This window comes from Trichechus manatus, unplaced genomic scaffold, assembly GCF_000243295.1.
Source record: "Trichechus manatus latirostris isolate Lorelei unplaced genomic scaffold, TriManLat1.0 scaffold00134, whole genome shotgun sequence".
Classification (NCBI taxonomy): domain Eukaryota; kingdom Metazoa; phylum Chordata; class Mammalia; order Sirenia; family Trichechidae; genus Trichechus; species Trichechus manatus.
The window spans coordinates 3,555,698-3,578,490 of NW_004444070.1; the positions used below are offsets into that span (position 1 = coordinate 3,555,698).

Below are 22,793 nucleotides of genomic sequence, written 5' to 3' on the forward strand. Positions count from 1 at the left end.
AGCAATATGGAAACCTAGTGGTGCAAAGGGTTTGCACTCAACTGCTAACGTGAAGGTTGGTGGTCTGAATGTCCACAGCGGAGCCCTGGTGGCCCAGTGGTTGAGAGCGACGGCTGCTAACCAAAAGGTTGACAGTTTGAATCCACCAGGTGCTCCTTGGAAACCCTCTGGGGCAGTTCTACCGTGTCTTACGGGGTCGCTATGAGTCAGAATCGACTTGACAGGAACGACTTATTTTGGTTTAGTGGCTTCATGGAGCCCTGGTGGCGCAGTGGGTAAGAGTTGGCTGCTGGCCGAAAAGTCAGCAGTTCCAATCCACCAGCCGCTCCTTGGAAACCGTATGAGGCAGTTCTGCTCTGTCCTGTAAGGTCGCTGTGAGTCAGAATCGACTCGACGGCAGTGGGTTTGGTTTTTGGTAGTGGCTCCGTGGAAGAAAAGCTCTGCCAATCTGCTTCCATAAAGATGACAACCAAGAAGCCCAGCCCTAGGGAGCTCAAGGTCTACTCTGTAACCTACGAGGTTACCCTGAGGCTGAATCCACTAGACAGCAGCTGACAGCAACAACATGGAAACCTAGTTTTCTGGGTTTTCCTTTTTCCTTCAGCCCTACAATGTCTTCTTTCAAACCATATATTTACTGCAGTACTACTTGCATATTGAAAATTCTTCAGAGCAGTTTCCTACCTGCTGCTGTGGGATGTGGAGGGAAAGTGATGGATCGATGGCTAGCTGGCTCATCAGTGAGTTGCGAGTCTAAACGTGACTTTGTCTCATTTGTTAAACAAGCGGGTATTGAAAGAGATGGCCACTCGGGGAACTGTGCTTACCAGGTGGCCCCAAGAATGAAATAACTCTCATGATAACTCTAAACCAGTTGCCGTCAAGTCGACTCCAACTCCAATGGAGCGCTTAACCACTGCTCAACCCAGGGCTTCCAAATCAGTTGCTATCAAGTCAATTCTGACTCATGGCGCCCCCATGTGTGTCAGAGTAGAACTGTGCTCCATAGGGTTTTCAATGGCTGATTTTTCAGAAGTAGATCTATCTCCAGGCCTTTCTTCTGAGGTGCCTCTGGGTGGACTCAAACCTCCAATCTTTCGGTTAGCAGCCGAGCGTGTTAACTGTTTGCACCACCCAGGGACTCCCATAATAACTACGTTGCTGTTGCTGTGTGCCCTCAAGTCAATTCTGACTCGTAGCAACCCCATGTGACAGGGTGGAGCTGCCCCAGAGGGTTTCCTAGGCTGTACTCTTTATAGGAGCAGATCTCCAGGTCTTTCTTCCGTGGAGCCTCTGCATGAGTTTGAACCACTAACCTTTTTGTCATAAGTCAAGCACATTAACTGCTTGCGTCACCCTGGGATTCCCATGAATAACTATATTCAAATGTAACAAAATGATTAAATAAAGAGGAGCTCCTTGGTTAAATACAGTCAAAAATATATGAGGTTCACATACAGCCGCCCAAAAAACAAACCCATTGCTAGCGAGTCAATTCCAACTCATAGCAACAACCCTATGTGACAGAGTAGAACTGCTCCATAGGGTCCCCGAGGCTGTGATCTTTATGGAAGTGGATAGCCAGGTCTTTCTCCTGTGGAGCCTCTGGGTGGGTTCAAACCGCCCACCTTTTGGTTAGCAGCTGAGCTCTTAACCACTGCACCACCAGGGCTCCGTTCACATCCAACAGGGGCTCCTAAACTTCTACAGAGCAGGGTCTCTGCCAACAGAGGGAAAAGACGGCAAACTCTGAAATAGCTACCAGCATCGAGGCATCTTTTCCTTTACTCTTGGCTAATCACATACTTTAGAAAATTAATGAGGTATCCTTCTGTTCCACCTGCGCGTGCCACCCTCGTTAACCTTGAGCCTCTTGTCCTGAATTAAAAATGCAGACATCCAAGGCTTCAAGAGTCTGTAAATCTTCCCTTGCATCGCTGCATGTCAGAACTAGACTCCCAGACTGCAGTGGCCCTGCCCAAACCTTATATGTGCAGCACGCCTAGAGGATGCGGGGACGCTGAAGGTCCTGCGCTCAGGGGCTCAGCAGCTTTCAGTCTTTACAAGGATCCCGAGTACTTTTTTGGTGGCACGTGGCTTGAATGGCTATAGGTCTTAACAATGTGTGTGTATTGAGTGGTGTTTGTTATCATCGTTCTTAGCTGACACTGAGTCGAGTCCAACTCATGGAGACCCCGTGGGTGCACAGTAAAACTCTATAGGGTTTGCAAGGCTGTGACCTTTCGGAAGTAGACAGCCAGGCCTTTCTTCCGAGGCAGTTCAGGTGGGTTCAAACTGCCAGCCTTTCGGCTAATAGTCGAACGCTTCACCAGTTTGCACTTCCCAGGGGCTCGTCTACTGTGTAGAAAGCGTATTATTATTTAGGTACCAATTTTGAGCAGTCCTGCTTGATGCATTTGGTCTAAGCGAAGGCTAATACGGGGGCAGTAGGAAGGAGGGACAAACATTCGAGAGACTCTCTGTTGGACAAGAGAATAATTGAAGTCAAATCAGCAAGTTTTTGTTTTAAGAATTTCCTCTCTCTGTTTTATTTATTATAATGGAAACACACACCGCAACATCCACCAATACAGCAACGTCCACATCTTACAATTCCATGACATTGATTGTATCTTTCTTGCTGTGTTGCCGTTAACACTATCCTCACCCAAAACCTCCCACCACCGTTACCATAAATGCAGTGATTCCCAAACAAAAACTCCCCCTTTCCCTCGCTCTCCTACCCCTGGTAACCAGAATAACTTTTGGTTCCTATAGATCTGCTCATTTCATGTAAGTGAGATCATAATAGTAGTTGTCCTTTTGCCACTGGCTTATTTCTTCAGCGTGGTGTTTTCAAGGCGCGTCCGTGTTGTGCCGAGTAACAGGAGTTCATTTCTCTTCAGGGCTGAGGAACATTTCCTTGTTTGTATGGACCATGTTTGTATCCATTCATCTGTTGATGGACACTTCAGTTGTTCCCACCTTTTGGCTATTGTGAAAAGTGAGTGCTGCCGTGAACACTGGTGTACAACAAGTATTTTTAAGTATCCCTGGTGATGTCATAAATCTGTGACACGTGGCGCCTGCCCTTGTAGAGTTTTGCATTTTCTTGAAGCCTAAAGAGGACTCGGGATAGGGTTTCCCAAACTAGAGCCACGCCTCTTCCCTCTGAACTACATCTGCATCCAAACATGTCATTGTTTACCAATACCCACTGCCGGGATAGAACTGCAGTGTGTCTATAGGGTTTTCAGCGGCTGATTTTTCAGAAGTCGATTTCCAGGCTTTTCTTCCAAGGTGCCTCTGGCTAGACTCGAACCTTGAAACTTTCAATTAGTAGCTAAGCACATTAATCATTTGTACCTCCCAAAGACTCCGTGTTCAACAAAACCAAACTAGCTGCCTTCCAGCCGATTCAAATCTTGGCAGCCCCACGTGACGTAGTAGAACTGTGCTCCATAGGGTTTTCAGTGGCTGATTTTTCAGAAGTAGATGGCCAGACCTTTCTTCCGAGGTGCCTCTGCGTGGACTTGGACTCACAACCTTTAGGTTAGCAGTGAGTACGTGTTAACCATTTGCATTCCCCCACCCCAGGGACTCACTGTCATTATTTACTTTCTCTAAAACTACATACTTGTTTTTTGTTTTCCTTACCTGCTTTTATTATACTATAAAATAATAATAGAAAGCTTTATATTATTTTCTTAAACGGAAAACAAGTATCAGTTGTACCAAGTTTAACTGAACCACAAAGAAGCAGTAAACTTAAAGGAATGTCGTTGAATTCTCATTAGCTCTTCCTGCCTGCTAAATGCTCTGAGGTTGAGGCTAGTTCTCTCCTTGTTTCAAAAGAAGAGGAAAAGGAGACCATGCAGTGTTCTAACGTGGTGAGGACACAGTACCACTAGATGGGCACTTTCTCCTGGGCGTACGGAGAGAGAGATCTGAGGAGGTGGCAGTGTTTCTTGGTGTAGCTGAGTGCTTTTTAACGCCGTAACTCTGTTTCCTAGAAGCCTGTTGCATAGTGCCTGTGCTGCACACTCCTTGTTTGGGGAACATAGACTTAGAGATGTGAAATTGTTGTTGTTTGCTGCTGTCAAGTGGGCCCCCAATTCGTGGCAACCTCATGCACAACAGAACACAACACTGCCTGGTCTTGTGCCATCCCTATGATCAGCTGCATGTTGGACTGTGGTGATCCATAAGGCTTTCCTTGGCTGATTTTCAGAAGTAGATCACCAGGCCTTTCTTCCTAGTCTGTCTTAGTCTGGAAGCGCCGCTGAAACCTGTTCAGCATCACAGCAACACGCAAGCCTGCACTGACAGGTGGGTGGTGGCTGTGCATGAGGTGCATTGGTTGGGAATCGAGCTCGTGTGGAAGGCGAGAATTCCAGCACCAAATCACCACTGTCCCTCAGAGACGTAAAATAGCCCAGGACTAATACCTGAGCAAATATGTCCAGTTCGCCATTATTGGTGTGTGTTCAGGGTGCTTTCGGATTTCATAAGTGTATAAGTGACTGTGGCTGGAAACGAGGGGAAGAAGCAAAGGACATTAAACAGAGGGATAGCTTTGCATTTCCTGGAGTCAAAAGCTTCAAGCAGGGATCCAGGGGAGGATGCAGGGTGTAGATGGAGGAGGCTTTTCAGTGTCTGTCTGAAGAATCCGGACTTCATCCCAATGGGAGCTATTTTTGTTTCTTCAGCAAATGTGGAGCATAACCAAGGTCATGCTTAGGAATATTAACACAGTGAGTTTTCGTAATTCATTTGAAAGGTCATTTGAATGATTCAAACCATCTTCAAGGACAGTTACTTAGAACTTGATCTAATGGGAAATGAAAAGCACCCACTGGAAATGTAAATAATTAGGTGATGAGATTGTCCCGGGGTTGGTTGAACAAGCAAGAGGGGTGTTTTAGCTGTTGATGTACACATTTGTCGATGCATGGCAACGGCTATGAAGTAGTTGCTATTGATTTATTTAAACCAAGAGGACTCTATGGTGATTCCTTTGTGGGAGGAGCATTCCCACGTAGATAGAAAGCTGTTTCCGTTGTCCAGGTGAGGAGGTAAAAACTGGTGTCAGTAAGGGAATAGCATGTTATACTTACTGTTAGTTGCCATCAAGTTGGCTCCAACTCATGACAACCTTACGTACAACAGAACGAAACATCGCTCAGTCTGTGCCATCGTCGTGATCGTGGTTATGTTTGAGTCCATGGGGGCAGCCATTGTGTCAGTCCATCTCATGGAGGGTTCCCTTATTTTCACCGACCCTCCACTTTACCAAACAAGATGTCCTTCTCTAGCGCTGGGTCTTTCCTGATGACCTGTCCAGAGCAAGCAAGTTGAAGGCTCACTATCCTCGCTTCTGAGGAGCATTCTGACTTTATTTCGTTTAAGACTGATTTAGTCATTCTTCTGGCACTCCACGGTATACTCAGTATTTTTACTTTAATGTAATGGCAATTAAAAGCAGCACGTAGATATTGATTTTGTGGCTTTATTCCCAGTGGTTTGGTTGTAGGTGTAGAGGAAGGGCGTATACCTTTTGTTTGGTTCATATGCCGTCTCTGCTTTTGAATTTATTGGTATCCTATGATTAACTTGTATTCCCGAATAAAAAAAAAAGAAAGTGCTGTCAAGTCAATTCTGAATCACAGTGACCCTACAGGACAGAGTAGAACGGCCCCATAGGGTTTCCAAGGCTATACTCTTTACAGAAGCAGACTGCCATATCTTTCTCCCACAGAGTGGCTGGTGGGTTCAAACCGTCGACCTTTCAGTTAGCAGCTGAGCGTTTAACCACTGCACTACCAGGACTCCGTAACTTCTATTGTCTATTCAACCCTGGATAAATCTTTGCAATAAAGTAGAAAAGAGGCAGTCAGGAAGGGTGGTGTTAGAGAGTTGCAGCAAAAGTCCAGCTTCCAAAGTCACCTTTATTGCCAGTAACTACTCTGTGGAGACCCCATGTGTGTCAGAAAAGAACTGTGCTCCATAAGGTTTGCAGTGGCTGATTTTTCTGAACTAGACCACCAGGCTTTTCTTCCGAGATGTCTCTGGGTGAACTGGAACCTCTAACGCTTTCAGTTAGCAACTGAGAGCATGTTAACCATTTGCAACAACCAGGGTCACCATGAGTCAGAGTTGACTTGAAGTCAGCTGGGTAAGTACTCTATGCCAAATAACGAACATCACCACTTGTTGCCTAGAGGGTATAAACAAATACTTAAAACACCCTTAGAGCAGTTCTCTTTATAGGGGATGAATACCCAATAGTCAATACTACATTGCTCTAGGTGTAAGCAAAACTTGTTATCGCTGTTGTTAATTACCATCGAGTTGATTCCGACTCATGGCGACCCCAGGTGTATTGAAGTAGAACTGCACTCCATAGAGTTTCCAGTGGCTGATTGTTTGCCAGTCTTTCTTCTGAGGCACTTCTGAATGGGCTCAAACCACCAACCTTTGGGCTCATAGTCAAACGCTTAATTTATTTGCTCCACCCAAGTGTTCTTAGAAGAAACTCCTACTGCCTAAAAAATTCGGATGTGAAGGTTCACTGATATTTCTAAAGAAATCAATTGCCTATTTCTGCAAATAAAGTGAAGGACAAGATCTTAGAAATGCATTTGACTATCCACCGCCAAGGGTATATCTCAAATAAAATATGACAGGTAACCATATATGTGTTAGGGTCCATGGAATAGGGATGAAGACGCACACTGAAGCTTTTAGGAGGGAGACAAAAGGGAGTCTGTTTCTCTCTCTCCTTAATCATTATGATCTTCAATTTTGCTTGTGGGAATGAAAACACTGTATGCTGAAGTAAAGTCTAAACAATAAAACAGTCATATCCACGTAGAGATGTTACTGTCTTTTGAGTGTTTGGCAAGGGAGAAGGACGCTGGCTTTCATAATCCCTACGAGTTTATCTTGGTTTAAGAATTCTGACGGTGCATCTCCAAGCACCTTAATAGACAGATCGTATGTATCAGGCTAAAGCCAACTTATCTGGATTTTCCAAATCCTCTGCTCTATTCTTTGAGAACAAAATAAGTGTGTTTCTTTACCTTTCAAAAACACACTGAACTCCTTCAAAAAGAGCCTAATAGTCACCAGGAATAGAACATTCTTTCATCCACTCGGGAGTAAAAGAACAACACACCTAATAGACCCAAATGCGATTCAGTGAAATCTGACCTATGGGGAAAATGGATTTAGAAATACGTGAAACGATGCAAAATAAAATGAAAAATAATAGAAAAATTGCTACCTTTCATTTCATCTAAAACAATCAAAATAAAAGGCATATGTACCATGGCAAATTCCAGTAAATGGAAGTTGTTTATTAATGCAAGAAGACCTTGCAAAAATAATCACAAGTCAGTCAGCATATTGAATCCCCTATTTTTCCAATTTGGACCTTGAATACAAGAATATAAACTATAATAAAAATCAGATTCATTTTCACAGATATTAATGATTCTATCGGAAAACACAGAAAAGAAAGCTCATGGTATAACAAAAACCCATTGCCGTCGAGTCGATTCCAACTCATAGCCACCCTACAGAACAGAGTAGAACTGCCCCATAGAATTTCCAACGAGTGCCTGGTGGATTTGAACTGTCGACCCTTTGGTTAGCAGCCCTAGATAGCACTTTGTCTGTAAATGTCAATGGTCTTTTTTCTCCCTGTGCCCACCTTTATAAATAATAAGAAGGTAATGTTTTGGTGCACAGTTCCAAGCACACTTGATATTCATTAAAAATGCTCTCAGTTCACTGCAAGGCATGTGACTTCTAAACATATGAAACCCGGCATATCTCAGTTTCCCTAAAGGCTCTACTAGTTGTTGTTTTTGTTAGGTGACATCAAGTTAAATGAGACTCATAGCGACCCCATGTGACAGAGCAGAACGTCCTCCTATGCTGTAAACTTTACAAGAGCAGATGGCCAGGTCTTTTCTCTTGCAGGGTTACTGGGTGGGTTCAGACCGTCAGCCTTCCAGTTAGCAGCTGAGTGCTTAACTTATGCGCCACCAGGGTTTCTTTATCCTAAAGTACTATCTTACATAACCTATTACAATTAATGGAGTATTGTTTGATATTTACCCACCTGAGACTACAAAAGATTTTTTAAAAATAATCATAATTTACTTTGTTCTATTTTCTTCAATATAAGTAGATTTTCCTTCAAGTAGAGTGAACAAATGATGCATATTTCTTTTTGAAAATTCAAAACCTATTTTTACTTGGTTTTGGCGTAGTTTTAGCCCCGGTGGAGCAGTGGGTAAAGCGATTGACTGCTAACCGAAAAGTCGGTGGTTCGAAATCGCCAGAGGCTCCATAGGAGAAAGATGTGGCAGTCTGCTTCCATAAAGACTTGCAGCTTTGGAAATCCTATGGGGTTGCTATGAGTCAGAATCAACTCAACAGCAGTGGCTTTGGTTTGGTTTGGTGGCATATAGTCTGTTTATTAAAAGTGCAGCAACTCTTCATTTACTTCAAAAGCAGTTCTTTAGTGAGACGGAGAATGCCCACTTTCTAACAATAGCTTCTAAGTCAGCTTTTCTCAACCTCAGTTGTATTGACGTTCGGGAGCTGGGTACTTCCTTGTTGTAGGGGTTGCCCTGGGCCTTGGAGGCTGTTTAGAAGAATCACAGACCTCAACCCACTCAATGCCAGGAAGATCCCTTCACCCAGTCTTCACAACCAAAATTGTCTCCTGACAAAAACCCATTGCCCTCTAATCAATTCCAACTCATAGCGACCCTATAGGACAGAGTAGAACTGCCCCATAGAGTTTCCAACGAGCAGCTGGTGGATTCAAACAGCTGACCTTTTGGTTAGCGGCCAATCTCTTAACCACTGAGCCACCAGGGCTCCAAACGTGCCAAATATCCCCTGGGGAGGAGGCGGGGAGATATCATCTGGCTGAGATTCACTTAATTAAACTTGAAATACTGAAGTTTTTCCTAGAGATATTTTGTTTGCCTTTATCATTATTTAAGGTACCACAGTACATTTCAACAAATAAGTAGAAATTTGTTATAAAAGATGACCTAACTCTGCCATCAGGATTTAGTTTAAAAATGAAGATATGAGGGAATTTTAAGGACAAGACAAAATGGTAGGCATATTTTGGAATGAAGTGGAAGGTGTTTATTACTGCTTGGGTATTTTGTGCTCATCAGTGTTGTTGTTGGATGCCGTGGAGTTGATTCAGACTCATCGTGACCTTCTAGGACAGAGTAGAACTGTCCCATAGGATTTTCTAGGCTCTCATCTTTCAACCATTGTGCCATGAAGGCTCCTTTTATTATACAGAGTAGAATATTTTAAATGGTTAGTCATGCAAGATTATTCAGCATATATCCAAATCTGTCATTTCAATGGACTCTACATGGTACAAATGGTTAAGTGCTAGGCTACTAACAGAATGGTTGGCAGTTTGAGCTACCCAGCGGCACCATGGAAGAAAGACCTGGCAATCTGCTCCCATAAAGATTGTTGTTGATGTTGTGTGCTGTCAAGTCAATGCCGACTCACATGGACCCCATGTGACAGAGTAGAACTACCCCATAAGGTCTTCTAGGCTGTAAGACTTATGGCAGCAGATCACCAGGTCTTTCTTCCACAGAGTCTCTGGGTGGGTTCAAACCACCAGCCTTTGGGTTCGAAGCCAAGCGCTTAGCTGTTGTGCCACCAGGCCTCCTCATGTTCATCGATAAATATATGCAGTTAACTTATCAAGTTTTCTTTTCCTTTTTACTTTTTTTGTCAAATATGGAAGAGTGTGACTTTTCTTTCTTTCTTTCTTTCTTCTGTCCCCAGTGATCCTAATCAACCAGTTCCACAGGATACTAAGTTCATTCACACAAAACCCAACCGCTTTGAGGAAGTGGCCTGGTCCAAGTACAACCCCAAAGACCAGCTGTATCTGCATATCGGCTTGAAACCCAGAGTGAGGGATCACTACCGAGCAACAAAAGTGGCTTTCTGGTTGGAACTTGTGCCTCATCTGCACAACTTGAACGAGATATTTCAGTACGTTTCAACCACTACCAAGGTTCCCCCACCCGACATGACGTCCTTCCCCTATGGAACCAGGCGATCTCCTGCAAAGATATGGCCTACAACCAAACGCCCTGCAATAACACCTGCCAACAACCCCAAACACTCCAAGGACCCACATAAAACAGGGCCTGAAGATACGACTGTCCTCATTGAAACCAAGCGGGATTACTCCACCGAACTGAGTGTCACCATCGCCGTGGGGGCATCCTTACTGTTCCTCAACATCTTGGCGTTTGCCGCGCTGTACTACAAAAAGGACAAGAGACGTCATGAAACACATAGACGCCCCAGCCCCCAGAGAAACACCACGAACGATATCGCTCACATTCAGAATGAGGAGATCATGTCACTCCAGATGAAACAATTGGAACATGACCATGAGTGCGAGTCACTGCAGGCTCATGACACCCTGAGGCTTACCTGCCCTCCAGACTACACCCTTACGCTGCGCCGGTCTCCAGATGATATCCCACTTATGACACCTAACACCATCACCATGATTCCAAACACACTGTCGGGAATGCAGCCCTTGCACACATTCAACACCTTCAGTGGAGGACAGAACAGTACAAATTTACCCCACGGGCATTCAACCACCAGAGTATAGCTTTGCAGTTCCCTCCCCCTCCCTCCGCACTTCCCTCTCTGCAGCCTAGAAGACATAGAGGAAGAGAGAAGGAATGTCTCCAACCATGGAATGTTTTTCATCACATTGACTTAGACAAACACGAGGAAGGGCAGTCTTTGTGTCCCTGCTCACCCTTTCCCTGGGAATTTCCAAGTATTCCAAGATCAACTTCCAACCCTGTGAAATGTGAAAAGTATACATCGCTGTTTCGACACTGCTTTAAGATCTCCACCACCCCAGCGGATGTTTAGTGTGACCAGAACATCACCACGGCCAGGACCTGGATGTGTCCAGCGTAACGGTATCAGCAGACATTTCTGGAACTTACCCAGGGACACTTAAAAAAAATTTTTTTTCTTTTTAAATCAAAATGGAAATAATAAAAAGTTCTTTATGTGCCATACAATGGATGGCTCTACATAGGTGAAGAAAGAGTTTATGGGCTTATACCCAGCATATAGAACTACAATCCAGAATGAAGGAAAAGTAGAATTTTATTATAAAAAAATGAAAGAACTGACCATGTGCTAAAATACATATAGTTCTGTGCAAAGAGATGTTTTGCCAGCCTGAACTATATTTAAGAAACTTTGTAAAAAAAAAGAAAAATGTATATAGCTGTGAGTTTAAACATACTCACACACACATCAAAAAAAAAAAGCTTTTATTGGTGTTTTCAGTTTGAAAGAGCTTTTAGCAAGATTGTGCTTTTGGTTGTGCTCTGTATGTATATAAATATATATACATTACTCATATCACCTCTGCTTCCTCCCAGACAAAGGGGGCTGTTCTTCTTAATTACTTGTGATACACAAAGACATGGGGTTTTCTAACTCATCCCATTTATAGGAGGACGCTCGTCATACAGAAGACCCAAGACTGTGTGACCTGCGGATTTCTTCGTTCGGGTCGCACAAGTGCATGTGACAGCATTCTTAGGAGACCGTTGCTTTAGGAAACTTTATTTTATTTTATTTGTGTGTGTGAGCCTTCATGGAGCTGCGACACAAACTTGGGTCCCCATCGTGGAATATATTTAAAGCCTGTTGAATGACAGACATGCACAAACAGGAACATCAGGGGAAAGAAAAAAAAAATCCATATATTCAAGTCTAGTTCTGTAGTTCTGGTCCTTGGAATCTGTTTAGGAAGGGTTGCTTCCAGCCCAGAGCCCTGCCAAAAGGAAAGAAAGCTTGCCTTGGTTGGCTGTGCCCGGCCGACTCAATCCAGCTCTGTGTTCCCCAGCAGCTGCAAAAGGGTTTGGCTGTCCAAGTGTCTGCTCAGCTTTGCTAATCAGATTGAAGGAGGACATGCGTCTTTCATTTTTGTTTCAGCGTTACATCCCCGAGTTATCCATAAGCAGATTTTTTTTCCCAATTCTTTATATCATTTATGGGATAGAACATAGCCTTCTCTGAAAAGATGACTTTATGTGGATTTATGTGGCAGTCACCAATCAGTACATAGAACAGAAAAGAAGAAGAAGAAAACATTAAATGTGACGTGCATGGGTTTTTAGGGAAGTTTGGTAGCTTCGCTGTCGAGATAATTAAGAAGGAAAAAAAGTCAGTTGCCATTGAGTCAATTCTGACTCATGGTGCCCCCATGTGTGTCAGAGTAGAACTGTGCTCCATAGGGTTTTCAATGGCTGATTTTTCAAAAGTAGATGGCAGGCCTTTCTTCTGAGGCACCTCTGGGTGGACTCGAACCTCCATCCTTTTGATGCGCAGCTGAGCGCTTAACTGTTTGCACCACCCCAGAACCCCATTGCCTTCCAGTCGATTCTGGCTCACGGGGACCCTGTGTGTTACAGAATAAAAGTGCGCTCCATTGGGGTTTTCAATGGCTGTGATCTTTTGGAAATAGTTTGCCAGGCCTTTCTTCCAAGGCACCTCTGGGTGGATTTGAACCATCAACCTTTCACTTAGTAACCAAGTGCTTAAGCATGTTTACCAACCAGGAAGGCTTAGGATCTGCTTATGTAAAGATTACAGCCAAGAAAACCCTACGGAGCAGTGCTACTCTGTAACACGTGGGGTAGTCATGATTCAGAGTTAACAGTAACAGGTTTGGTTTGATGACGATAATATATGGAAATTACCCATTTTAAATGGATAAACTGGAGACTGACATTTGCCCCTCGGACACCTTGTCAATTTCTTGTTTTCCTTTTCAGTTTCCTTAAGGAATGTTTTGAGCCTATAAGGTGGAGGGAGAAAAAAAAAATGGTTACTTTATATTTTGTCTTTCAAAAACAACGGCATCACCAAGAAGTAGTGACCAAAGATAGCTGAAGATAAAGTCTCTGGGTTGGATTTTGGTTATTCTAGATACCCGGTGTTAAATGCCACTAGTAAGGATGTGTCCGCTTCCACAGAAACGTCCAGCTCCTTCATAGCTTTGGGATAACAAGCTTTGATAACGAATCCCTAACCTAGAACTGTAGTCATCTGTCCGGGTCTTTGAAAATCCCCTCTAGGACAAGACAATTCTTAGCAATTCATCCAAGTTACGTAGTCAACCCTGCTGTTTATCTTGGTTTACACTAGAGAGTCTCTGTAAATATATATGTGGAATATGACGATCCTGACTTAGCCCATGGAGAAGCAACACTCCTCCAGCTAGAGATAGCTTGGTTTAGATTCTGCACCCAATTCATCGTTGACTAAAGCTTTGAGCAGACCATTTCTGCAAACTATGTCTTACCCCAGCTGGCCGTCAGCAAATACGGTTCTCAATGAAATCACAAAGGAAGTGAAACTTCACGTCGGTGTCGGTTTGGTATGTTTGTGATGTGAATTCCAGTATTTGTTTAGTATTTCCGATTGTCTTCTGCTAGCAATATGTACAGCAATGCGTCAGGCTTGTGACATTTGGGTAAGGAAAAAAAAAAAAAACGAGTTCCTGTGAAGTGAATAACTTTAGCTTTTACAGAAGATTATGATCAAAAGCAATTTAATACATCTTCAATGATATCTTATTTCTACATGGAAAGAAGTTCTAGAATCTTCATAGAGTTCTATGAGAATAAAATATACTTGCTATCTATTAAAAAAAAGAGAAAAAAGAGAAAAAAAATGCGGAAAAAAAATACTTTCTAGGCTTTTATTCTTGACCTTTAAAGGCACGCAGGGTTTAATGGTTTCTTGGGTTATTATTTTGCAGTTTTGTTTTTGATTTTGCCTTAAGTAATGATAGAAGATATATACGGCTGGAGACATATGTATAAACTTTTCAGCGGCATTTTTAATAATAAAATATCACAGTATTTTCTAATGCTTTGTGCAAATAATTACGCGTCCCATCTTTTTTTGTAGGTGGTCTGTCTTGTTTGTTCTGTTTCTTCTTCGAAAGCCTGTGTGATTGTGAAAGCTGAATGCTGCATCTGACCGGGGCTGCGCCCGGACACACACGCAGTCAGGGATGGACGGGCTTCATAAGGGTCAGCGTGGCGCACGGTATTTGGGATACCACCAGGGCTGTTCAGCTGATAAATTGCTCCAGGAGAAGGAAGTCCACGACAGAAAGATGCTCCCTGAAATGGAACACTTGGATTCATTACTTCTGCCACTGCCCGTCCTCATGTAGCTGTGTTCTGCGTTGTGTTTGACTTAATGATGCCTACTGCCATTAGGTCGACTCATGGCGCCCCCACGCGTGTCAGAGCAGAACTGCACGCCATAGGGTTTTCAATGGCTGATTTTTCAGAATAAGATCACCAGGCTTTTCCCTGTGAAGGTGCCTCTGGGTGAACTCGAACCACCAACTTTTCAGTTAGGGGCTGAGCACGTTAACCTTTTGCACCACCCAGGGGCTCCAAAGCTTTCGGGAGAGTCTTATTTGAGTAAATCTTGAAGTGTCCACAAGAAATTCTACCAAATAAAACTCAAAAAGCAAAAGTACTACTCTTGTACCGATGAGAGCTATTTTGTCAAGTCCTCTCTGTGCATCTGACCGCTCTTAGTCTAACATTCACAGCAGCCCTAAGCGGTAGGCACCTGTATTGCTTCTCTTTTACAAAGAAAGAAGTTGATCATCAGAAAACTTAATCCATCTGTCCCCAACCACCCCGCTACTAAGCGGCTGGAATTAGATTCAAAACAAGACAGTGTGTCTTCAGAACTCGGTCTTTTCACCAAGAAGCTAAGATTTCTAAGTCAAGATTATCCATGTGATAATGATTTCAAACAAACAAAAAACAGTTGCGTGGGGTCTATTCCAATTCATGGTGACTCCATGTGTGTCAGAATAGAACTGTGCTCCATAGGGTTTTCAGTGGCTGATTTTTTCTAAAGTACATCACCAAGTCTTTCTTCTGAGGTGCCTCTGAGTGGGCTCGAACCTCCAATCTTTTGGTTAGCAACCAAGTGCTTCAACCATTCACACCACCCAGAGACTGCAAACCCAGTTGCTGTTGAGTTGACTCTGACTCATGGTGACCCCATTTGTGTCAGAGAAGAACTGTGCTCCATAGGGTTTTCAGTGGATGATTTTTCTGAAATAGATTGCCAGGCCTTTCTTCTGAGGTGCCTTGGGGTGGACTTGAACTGCCAACCATTTGGTTAATAGCTGAGCATGTTAATCATTTGCACCTTCCAGGGACTTCAAAGATTTCATGCACAAGGTTTTATAACGAGTTGTCATCGAGTAGATTCCAACTCATGGTGACCCCATGTGTGTCAGAGTAGAACTGTGCTCCATAGGGGTTTCAGTGGCTGATTTTTCTGAAGTAGGTCACCAGCCCTTTCTTCAGAGATGCCTCTGGGTGGGCTCGAACCTCCAACCTTTCAGTTAGCAGCTAAGTGTGTTAGCCTGTGCACCACCCAGGGACTTCATAACAATGATACAAGCTAATTCTTAAATTTAAAAAAAAAAAAAAAAAAAAAAGCAAATAGCGAGACTTTTTTTTTTTTGCCATATATGAACTCTTAAATTCTTCAAACACTGGCCTCTGGTCAGTTCTGGGATGTGAAACACATGGTAGAAATTAGATACATACGCGTGTGTGCGTGCGTGCGTGTGTGTGTGTGTGTGTGTGCTGGTAATTCCATTTTCAAGGACTGAGAGTTGAATCTTTAATAAATTGAGAGGAAGTGCCTCTATAGCCATTCTGAGTAACTCCAGGAGTGCTAAAAACAGATTCATGCTTTCGTGCATGCATTCATTCATCAAACCTTCACTCAACCTACTTGTCCAGGGCCCTGTGCTGGGGCTGGTTTTATAAAAGAAAGGAAATCTCCTTTTGTCATGGAGCTCAGAGGAGAAGGTGGAGAACCACAGAAATGAAGAGTAGCAGGTGCACTTAGAATTGGAACCCATAGAACTAATAAGGGTCCAGACACAGCCCCTTAAGCTAGTCTAGGACAAGCCGGGAAGTCTTAAGTAGGTAGCAACCCCTAAACCACATCTTTCCAAATAAGTAGGGGTACACAGAGATGAAAATGGTGGTGGGCCATCAAGGAGAGCCTGGGTGGTACAAACGGTTAGCACACTCAGCTGCTAACCAAAAGGTTGGAGGTTTGAGTCCACACAGAGGCACCTCGGAAGAAAGACCTGGCGATCTACTTCCGAAAGCCTTTGAAAATCCTATGGAACACAGTTCTACTCTGACACATGTGGGGTCACCACGAGTCAGAAGCGACTCGATGGCAACTGGTTTGGTATCAAACATGCAACGTTTTCCTTCCCCTTCTTCTCCACGTCTGAAATTCAAATTATTATTGCTGTCACAAGTCAAAGAGAAAGAGAAATTACCCGTGCATCAGTTCACTCCCTATTCCCCTCAACCACAAATTTGGTATAGACCTAACTGCTACCCATTGTAAGGCAAGTTTTAACCTTGTTATTCCAACCTAGGGCATTGTGTTTTGATCGTACTTAAATGCATCAGTGCGCATGGGCAGACATCAGGTGCGTGCTAATATTTCTACATGCATCTCTCTGTTGATTTAGGGGCTCATGGAGGATGATATGAAATGTAGAAAGCTAAAGCTTTGTACTTTAAAGTATTTATTGGGCCACCAGGGGAATTGAGAACATACATCACGTGTCTACAAATGTATGCAAGGCTATGTAAACGTTTGAAGATTGATGAGTGTTAGAAAAAACACTTTGGAATTCCCTTTATTTTAATATATATATATAATATATACATAAACACAACAATGGGCTCAAACATAAGGACGGTGAGGATGGCACAGGATTGGGCAGTGTTTTGTTCTGCTGTATAGCTGTCTATAGGGTCACTGCGAGTCAGAATTGACTCCATGGCACCGAAAAACAACTATATATATATATAGCAGGTGCCCATTACCATCTAAAGTGGACCATGAATTTATGAATCCTGTGTTAATCCAATGAGAGAAATGGATGCTTTTGACTGCTTTGTTTTGTAAGAAATAGCCCACAGTTGCAAAATTACACTAAATACATACTTGGCACCATTGACTTCCAGAAGAATGAATGAATCTGTCTTGGAAGAAGTACAGCCAGAATGCTCTTTAGAAGCAAGGATGGCGAGACTTTGTCTCAGTACTTTAGACACATCATTAGGAGGGACCGGTCGGTCCCAGGAGAAGGACGTGCTTGGTAAAGTAGAGGGTCAGCAAAAAAGAGGAAGCCCCTCGACGAGATGGATTAACACAGCGGCTGCAACAGTGGGCTAGAACATAGCCACAGCTGTGAGGATGATACAGGATCAGATAACATTGTGTTCTGTTATACATGGAGTAACTATGAGAGGGAACCGACTTGGCGACACCTAACAACAATGACACAGTTAGTATTTAAAGTCAGGGAAAAGGTGGCATCCGCTTCTGGACCATGCAAATTCAATTTCCCATTTTCCTGTGTCTTCATAGGAGATTTGAACCTCTGGGATTTCTAGGAAACAACTTGATCGGAAGAGCATTCAGCATAAAGATAAGACTTGTAGAATGTAAGGACTACCACTTCACTGTCTTCACAAAAAGGAGCCCTGGTGGTGCAATGGTTAAGCTCTCGGCTGCTAACCCAAAGGATGGTGGTTTGAACCCACCAGCGGCTCCAAGAGAGAAAAGACCCAGCTAGCGATCTTCTCCCATAAATACTACAGCTTAGGAAACCCTATGGGGCAGTCCTACTGTGTCACATGGGGTCACTGTGAGTCAGATTCAACTCCATTGTACACAGCAATAATCTTGATAACAACCCTTGTCTCAGGGCCCTCTTGTCCTTACAGTAACATCACAAACAAAAATAAAATCATCCTTCTAAATACCAAAAAAAAAAAAAGTCTTGATGACTGCAGAAGCATTTTGGATGCTCACTGGATTTGCACCGACTCTTTCTCTAGATCTTATCCCTGTTGCAGGTTGCCAAAATGCTTTATGAGCATGTCTTCAGCTCTGAGAAAGAGAGTGGAAGACAGAGGGTTAGAAAGACTTATCACTTCTTCCTTTGACCATCTCTTACGAGGTCTTTTCTCTCTGAACATACCACCTCAAACACAAAGCCCAGACCCATGGGGTGTGTGTGTGTGTGTGTGCATGTGTGTGCATGTGTGTGTGTGTGTGCGTGTGTGTGTGTGTGTGAGAGACGTTGTGGTTGTTTCTTTTATTCCTCCCCCACCCCCCGCTGTGATGAACATCAGTTTTATGCATCCAATTACACTTCCCATTTGGACTAGCATGTTCTCTTTTTAAATATTTTTTTCTTTGAGCTAAATCAACTTACACAAAGACAAAACAAAACGAACAGAAGAAAACCAAACAACAAATCTCTTGCTGTCGAGTCGATTCCAACTCGTGGCAACCCCACATGTAACGGAGTTAAACTGTCTCATAGGATTTTCATGACTGTAATCTTTACAGAAGGAGATCAGCATGCCTTCCTTCCATGGTGCCCCGGATAGGTTCGAACCACCAACCTTTTGGTAGTAGTCAAGTGCAAACCCTTTGCACCCCCTGGGGACCCTCAAAATCACCTTAAAGTTCAGTTTTATACAACACACACTTGTTACTCTGTTATGAAACCCATTTTGGTCTATCCTAATTTTTAATGGTTGCTCCATTAGACCGATTAGGTGTTAAAATGACGAGAAAGCAAGGTAGTTCTTCTTGCCACTTCTTTCTAACAGCAGGTTCAATTTGGACTATGTCGGCAACTTCTTCCAGCCAGATCAATCAGACTGTTACCGCAGTCTGACTTATTTACCAGAGTGAACACATCTCAACACCACTTTGAAAAGAAAAGCATCAAACAGGAAGTGTAATGCAGTTTCTGGTCTGAACAAAAACCTCTTAGGTTTTAAAGAACAAAATGTAAATATTTGTTGCCAACCTATTGCAAAGAAGATACATACTATATGGGTTTGGTTGCTGTAATACCAAAGCAAATTTGTCTCCATCCAGTGGATTCCCATTCAGTTTGACCCAATGTGACAGAGTAGAACTGTTCCATAGGGTTTTCTTGGCTATAATCTTTAAAGAGCCAGATCACCAGGCCTTCCTTCCTTGGTACCACTGGGTGGATTGAAACTGCAGACCTTTTGGATGGTAGCTGAGTGCAAACCTTGGTTGTAATAATAGTTTCTAAACAGGAAACTCTTATGCAGACTGTCTCTTTGTTATGCATAATTTAATACTAAAGAAAGCAACTAAACCCCTCTCTGTGTACGGGTGGTGGAGACAATATGATCTGTAGCATGCCAAGGGGAAGGAGACCTGGTGACTCAGTGCTTAAGTGCTCAGCTGCTACTGCAAAAGTTGATGATTCTAACCCACCCAGCTGTGCTGCAGAAGAAAGACCTGGTGATCTGCTTCTGTAAAGATCACAGCCTAGGAAACCCTATGGGGCTGTTCTACTCTGTCATTTAGGGTGGCTACTAATCAAAATCCACCAGAGGGCACACGATAACAAAAACAGCATAGTTTGAACTAATATATATTTACAGTGTGTTTGACCATGCCATTAAAAATGCTTTCTATGAAGTTTATTGGGGTCCTTTGAAAAGTGTCCTTATAGACAAAGGGGGGTCACGATTCTTTCCTCTACTGATGTGTTCTCTCTTTCGAGGAGATACTTGTGACGGGTAAGAGACCTTGGACTGGGTCCAGCCTGGGTCCAGTTCTGTCTTGGTCGTCTAGTGCTGCTATAACAGGAATACCACAAGTGGATGGCTTTCACAAAGAGAAGTTTATTATCTCACAGTCCAGGAGGCTACAAGTCCAAATTCAGGGCATCAGCTACAGCAGAAGGCTTTCTCTCTCTGTGGGCTCTGGAGAAAGGTCCTTGCCATAAATCTTCCCCTGGTCTAGGAGCTTCTCAGCCCTGGGACCCCAGATCCAAAGGACATGTTCTGCTCCTGGCACTTCTTTATGTTGATGGGTGTCTTAGTCATCTAGTGCTGCTCTAACAGAAATACCACAAGTGAATGGCTTTAACAAAGAGAAGTTTATTCTCCCATAGTCCAGTAGGCTACAAGTCCAAATTCAGGGTATCAGCTCCAGGGGAAGGCTTTCTCTTTCTGTCAGCTCTGGAGGAAGGTCCTTGTGATGCATCAGTCTTCCCATGGTCTGGGAGCATCTCAGCGCAGGAACCTCAGGTCCAAAGGACACGCTTTGCTCCTAGCAATGCTTTCATGGTGGTTTGAGTTCCCATGTCTCTGCTCGCTTCTCTCTTTTATATCTCAAAAAAGTTTGGCTTAAGACACTGACTAATCGTGTAGATCTCATCAATGTAACTGCCACTAATCCATCTTATTACATCATAATAATAGACTATACAACACATAGGGAAATCACATCAGATGTCAAAATGGTAGGCAATCATGCAATATTGGGAATCATGACCTAGCAACATTGACAGATATTTTTGGGGGGCACAATTCAATCCATGACAAGTTCCAAGCTCCCACACATCTGAGATTTCTTCTCTCATCACATTGGAGGGTAATCATATATAAACAAGGAGTTGGCAAATATTTTCTGTGAAGAGCCAGTTAGTAAATAGTTTAGGTTTTGTGAGCCATGTGATGTCGTTACAACTTCTCAATTCTATCTTTGTGCTTCAGAAGCCGTCATACGCGATATGTAAACGAATGAGCATGGCTGTGTTCCAATAAAACTTTATTTACAAAAAAACAGCCAGATTAAGGGTGGAGAACTATTTTGGTGACCCATAATTTCAATCAAGACGCATGAAGTACTTAGACAAATCCCACGCCTATTGTTAGTACTTGAAAAAGGGCTGTAATTCTTTTCATTCATTTGCACAGCCGTTTTTTGAGCACTCATTAATAGCAAGCATCCTTCTGTGATAAAACAAGTCTTTGGAACCAGTTCTATGGGGTATTAGCAAACTGTAAGCTATTCTTTCTTCATACACACATTTTTAACTGTTTCTTTACCATGCAAGAATGTTGTAAACATCATCATTATGTTTGCTTTTAGTACATCATCTTCTGATGATTATAACGTTTTAGAAGTCTATCTAATTAACATATATCTGTTATTAAAGTAAGGAACCCTGGTAGCGCAACTGTTAAGCGCTCAGCTGTTGACCGAAAGGTTGGTAGCTCATATCCACCCAGTAATTCCTCAGGAGAAAAGACCTGCAGGTCTGCTTCTGTAAAGATTACAGCCAAGAAAACAGTATGGGGCAGTTCTACTCGGTCATATGGGATCGCTATGAGTCGGAATCAACTCTTGACCCACAACAATGACACAGCAGTACTAAAGCATGATGCATTCGTAGAGGTGACAGAGAAAACGTCTTTATGGTATAAAATTAAATTAGACATTTCTTCACTAAGGTGCTAGGTATACCTCCTATTCAGAGTGGAACCCAGCTACAAATATGCTGAGTTAAAATTTTCACTCTGTATTAGAAACATCCAGTTGGTACTGAAATTGTATGAATCTTGGTGAATCATTCTAATTCTTCTTTAACCAGAAAATTGAGCTACAATGAATCTTTCTGCCAATGGCAGCCGTCGTTCACCAGATTTGGTGGTACATATTGTCCTTTCATGTAAAGGATCAAATGGAAGGTTGATGGGGTTCATTTAAGGAACATCCTTCTCTGCTCACAAATAGATTTTATTAAACATCATGCCTATTCTCAAATCCAAGGCCTTTTGCTTATTTCCAAATCTATACTGTTTTTTTTATTCCAGTTGCTGTCAGGTTGACTCTGACTCATGGTGGCTCTATGTATGTCAGGATAGAACTGTGCTCCATAGGATTTTCAATGCTTTTTTGGAAGTAGATTGCCAGGCCTTTCTTCTGAGGTGCCTCTGGGTAGATTCAAACAGCCAACTTTCTTTTAGGAGCCAAGCGCATTAATCATTTCATAAGCTGTACCTAATAAATGATGCTATTTAAGAAAAATTTTAAAAGTTAGTTAAAGTACTCTATTATTAAGTCCTTTGATAGTAAATTCAATTAACTTTGCTCTCCATTAGTGCATTATACGCATGGTCTGAGGTTGAGAAGTATGCAGGGCTGGGTATATAAGCTTGATTCATTTGCACCGTATGAGTTCAGTAAGGAAATACTAAAATGCTGTCATTTGCTTGACAAGATTATTAGTGATTTTACTTTCTTCTTTATGTATTTATTTTCCAATTTTTCTTCTAGCTAGTTAGATTGTTGCTGTTGAGCCATCTTCAAGTCATGGTGACTTACATATAACAAAACAAAATGTTGCCCAGTCCTGCACCATCTTCATGATTGCCATTTTGAGTCCATTGTCGCCACTACTGTGTCCGTCCATCTCACAGGATGTCCCTCGTCCTTGCTGGACCTCAACTTCATCAAATATAACGTCTTCCTCTAGTGATTGGCCCCTCCTGGTGACATGTCCAAAGCAATTGTGTTGGACAATATTCTGTTGTGATCCATAACATTTTCATTGGCTAATTCTCAGAAATAGACCACCAGGCCTTTCTTCCTAGTCTGTCTCAGTCCTGAAGCTCTTCTGAAACCTGTCCACCGTGAATGACCTTGCTGACACTGGAAATACCAGAGGCTTAGCTTCCAGCATCACAGCCACACGCACACCACCACAGTGCAACAAACGGACAGATGATTTTTTT

The 22,793-nt window shown here is 42.8% G+C and overlaps 1 protein-coding gene across 2 annotated transcripts in view; it reads left to right on the forward strand.

Moving 5' to 3' along the window:
• NLGN4X (neuroligin 4 X-linked) overlaps positions 1-11,085 on the forward strand; it is a 271,808-nt gene extending 260,723 nt beyond the window's left edge. For both annotated transcript variants that reach the window (XM_004385184.2, XM_004385183.3), the window contains one exon: positions 9,847-11,085. In XM_004385184.2, coding sequence (XP_004385241.1) covers positions 9,847-10,696 — 850 coding nt within the window. In that variant the 3' untranslated portion in view covers positions 10,697-11,085. The remainder of the gene's footprint in view (positions 1-9,846) is intronic.
• Positions 11,086-22,793: the final 11,708 nt, after the last annotated feature.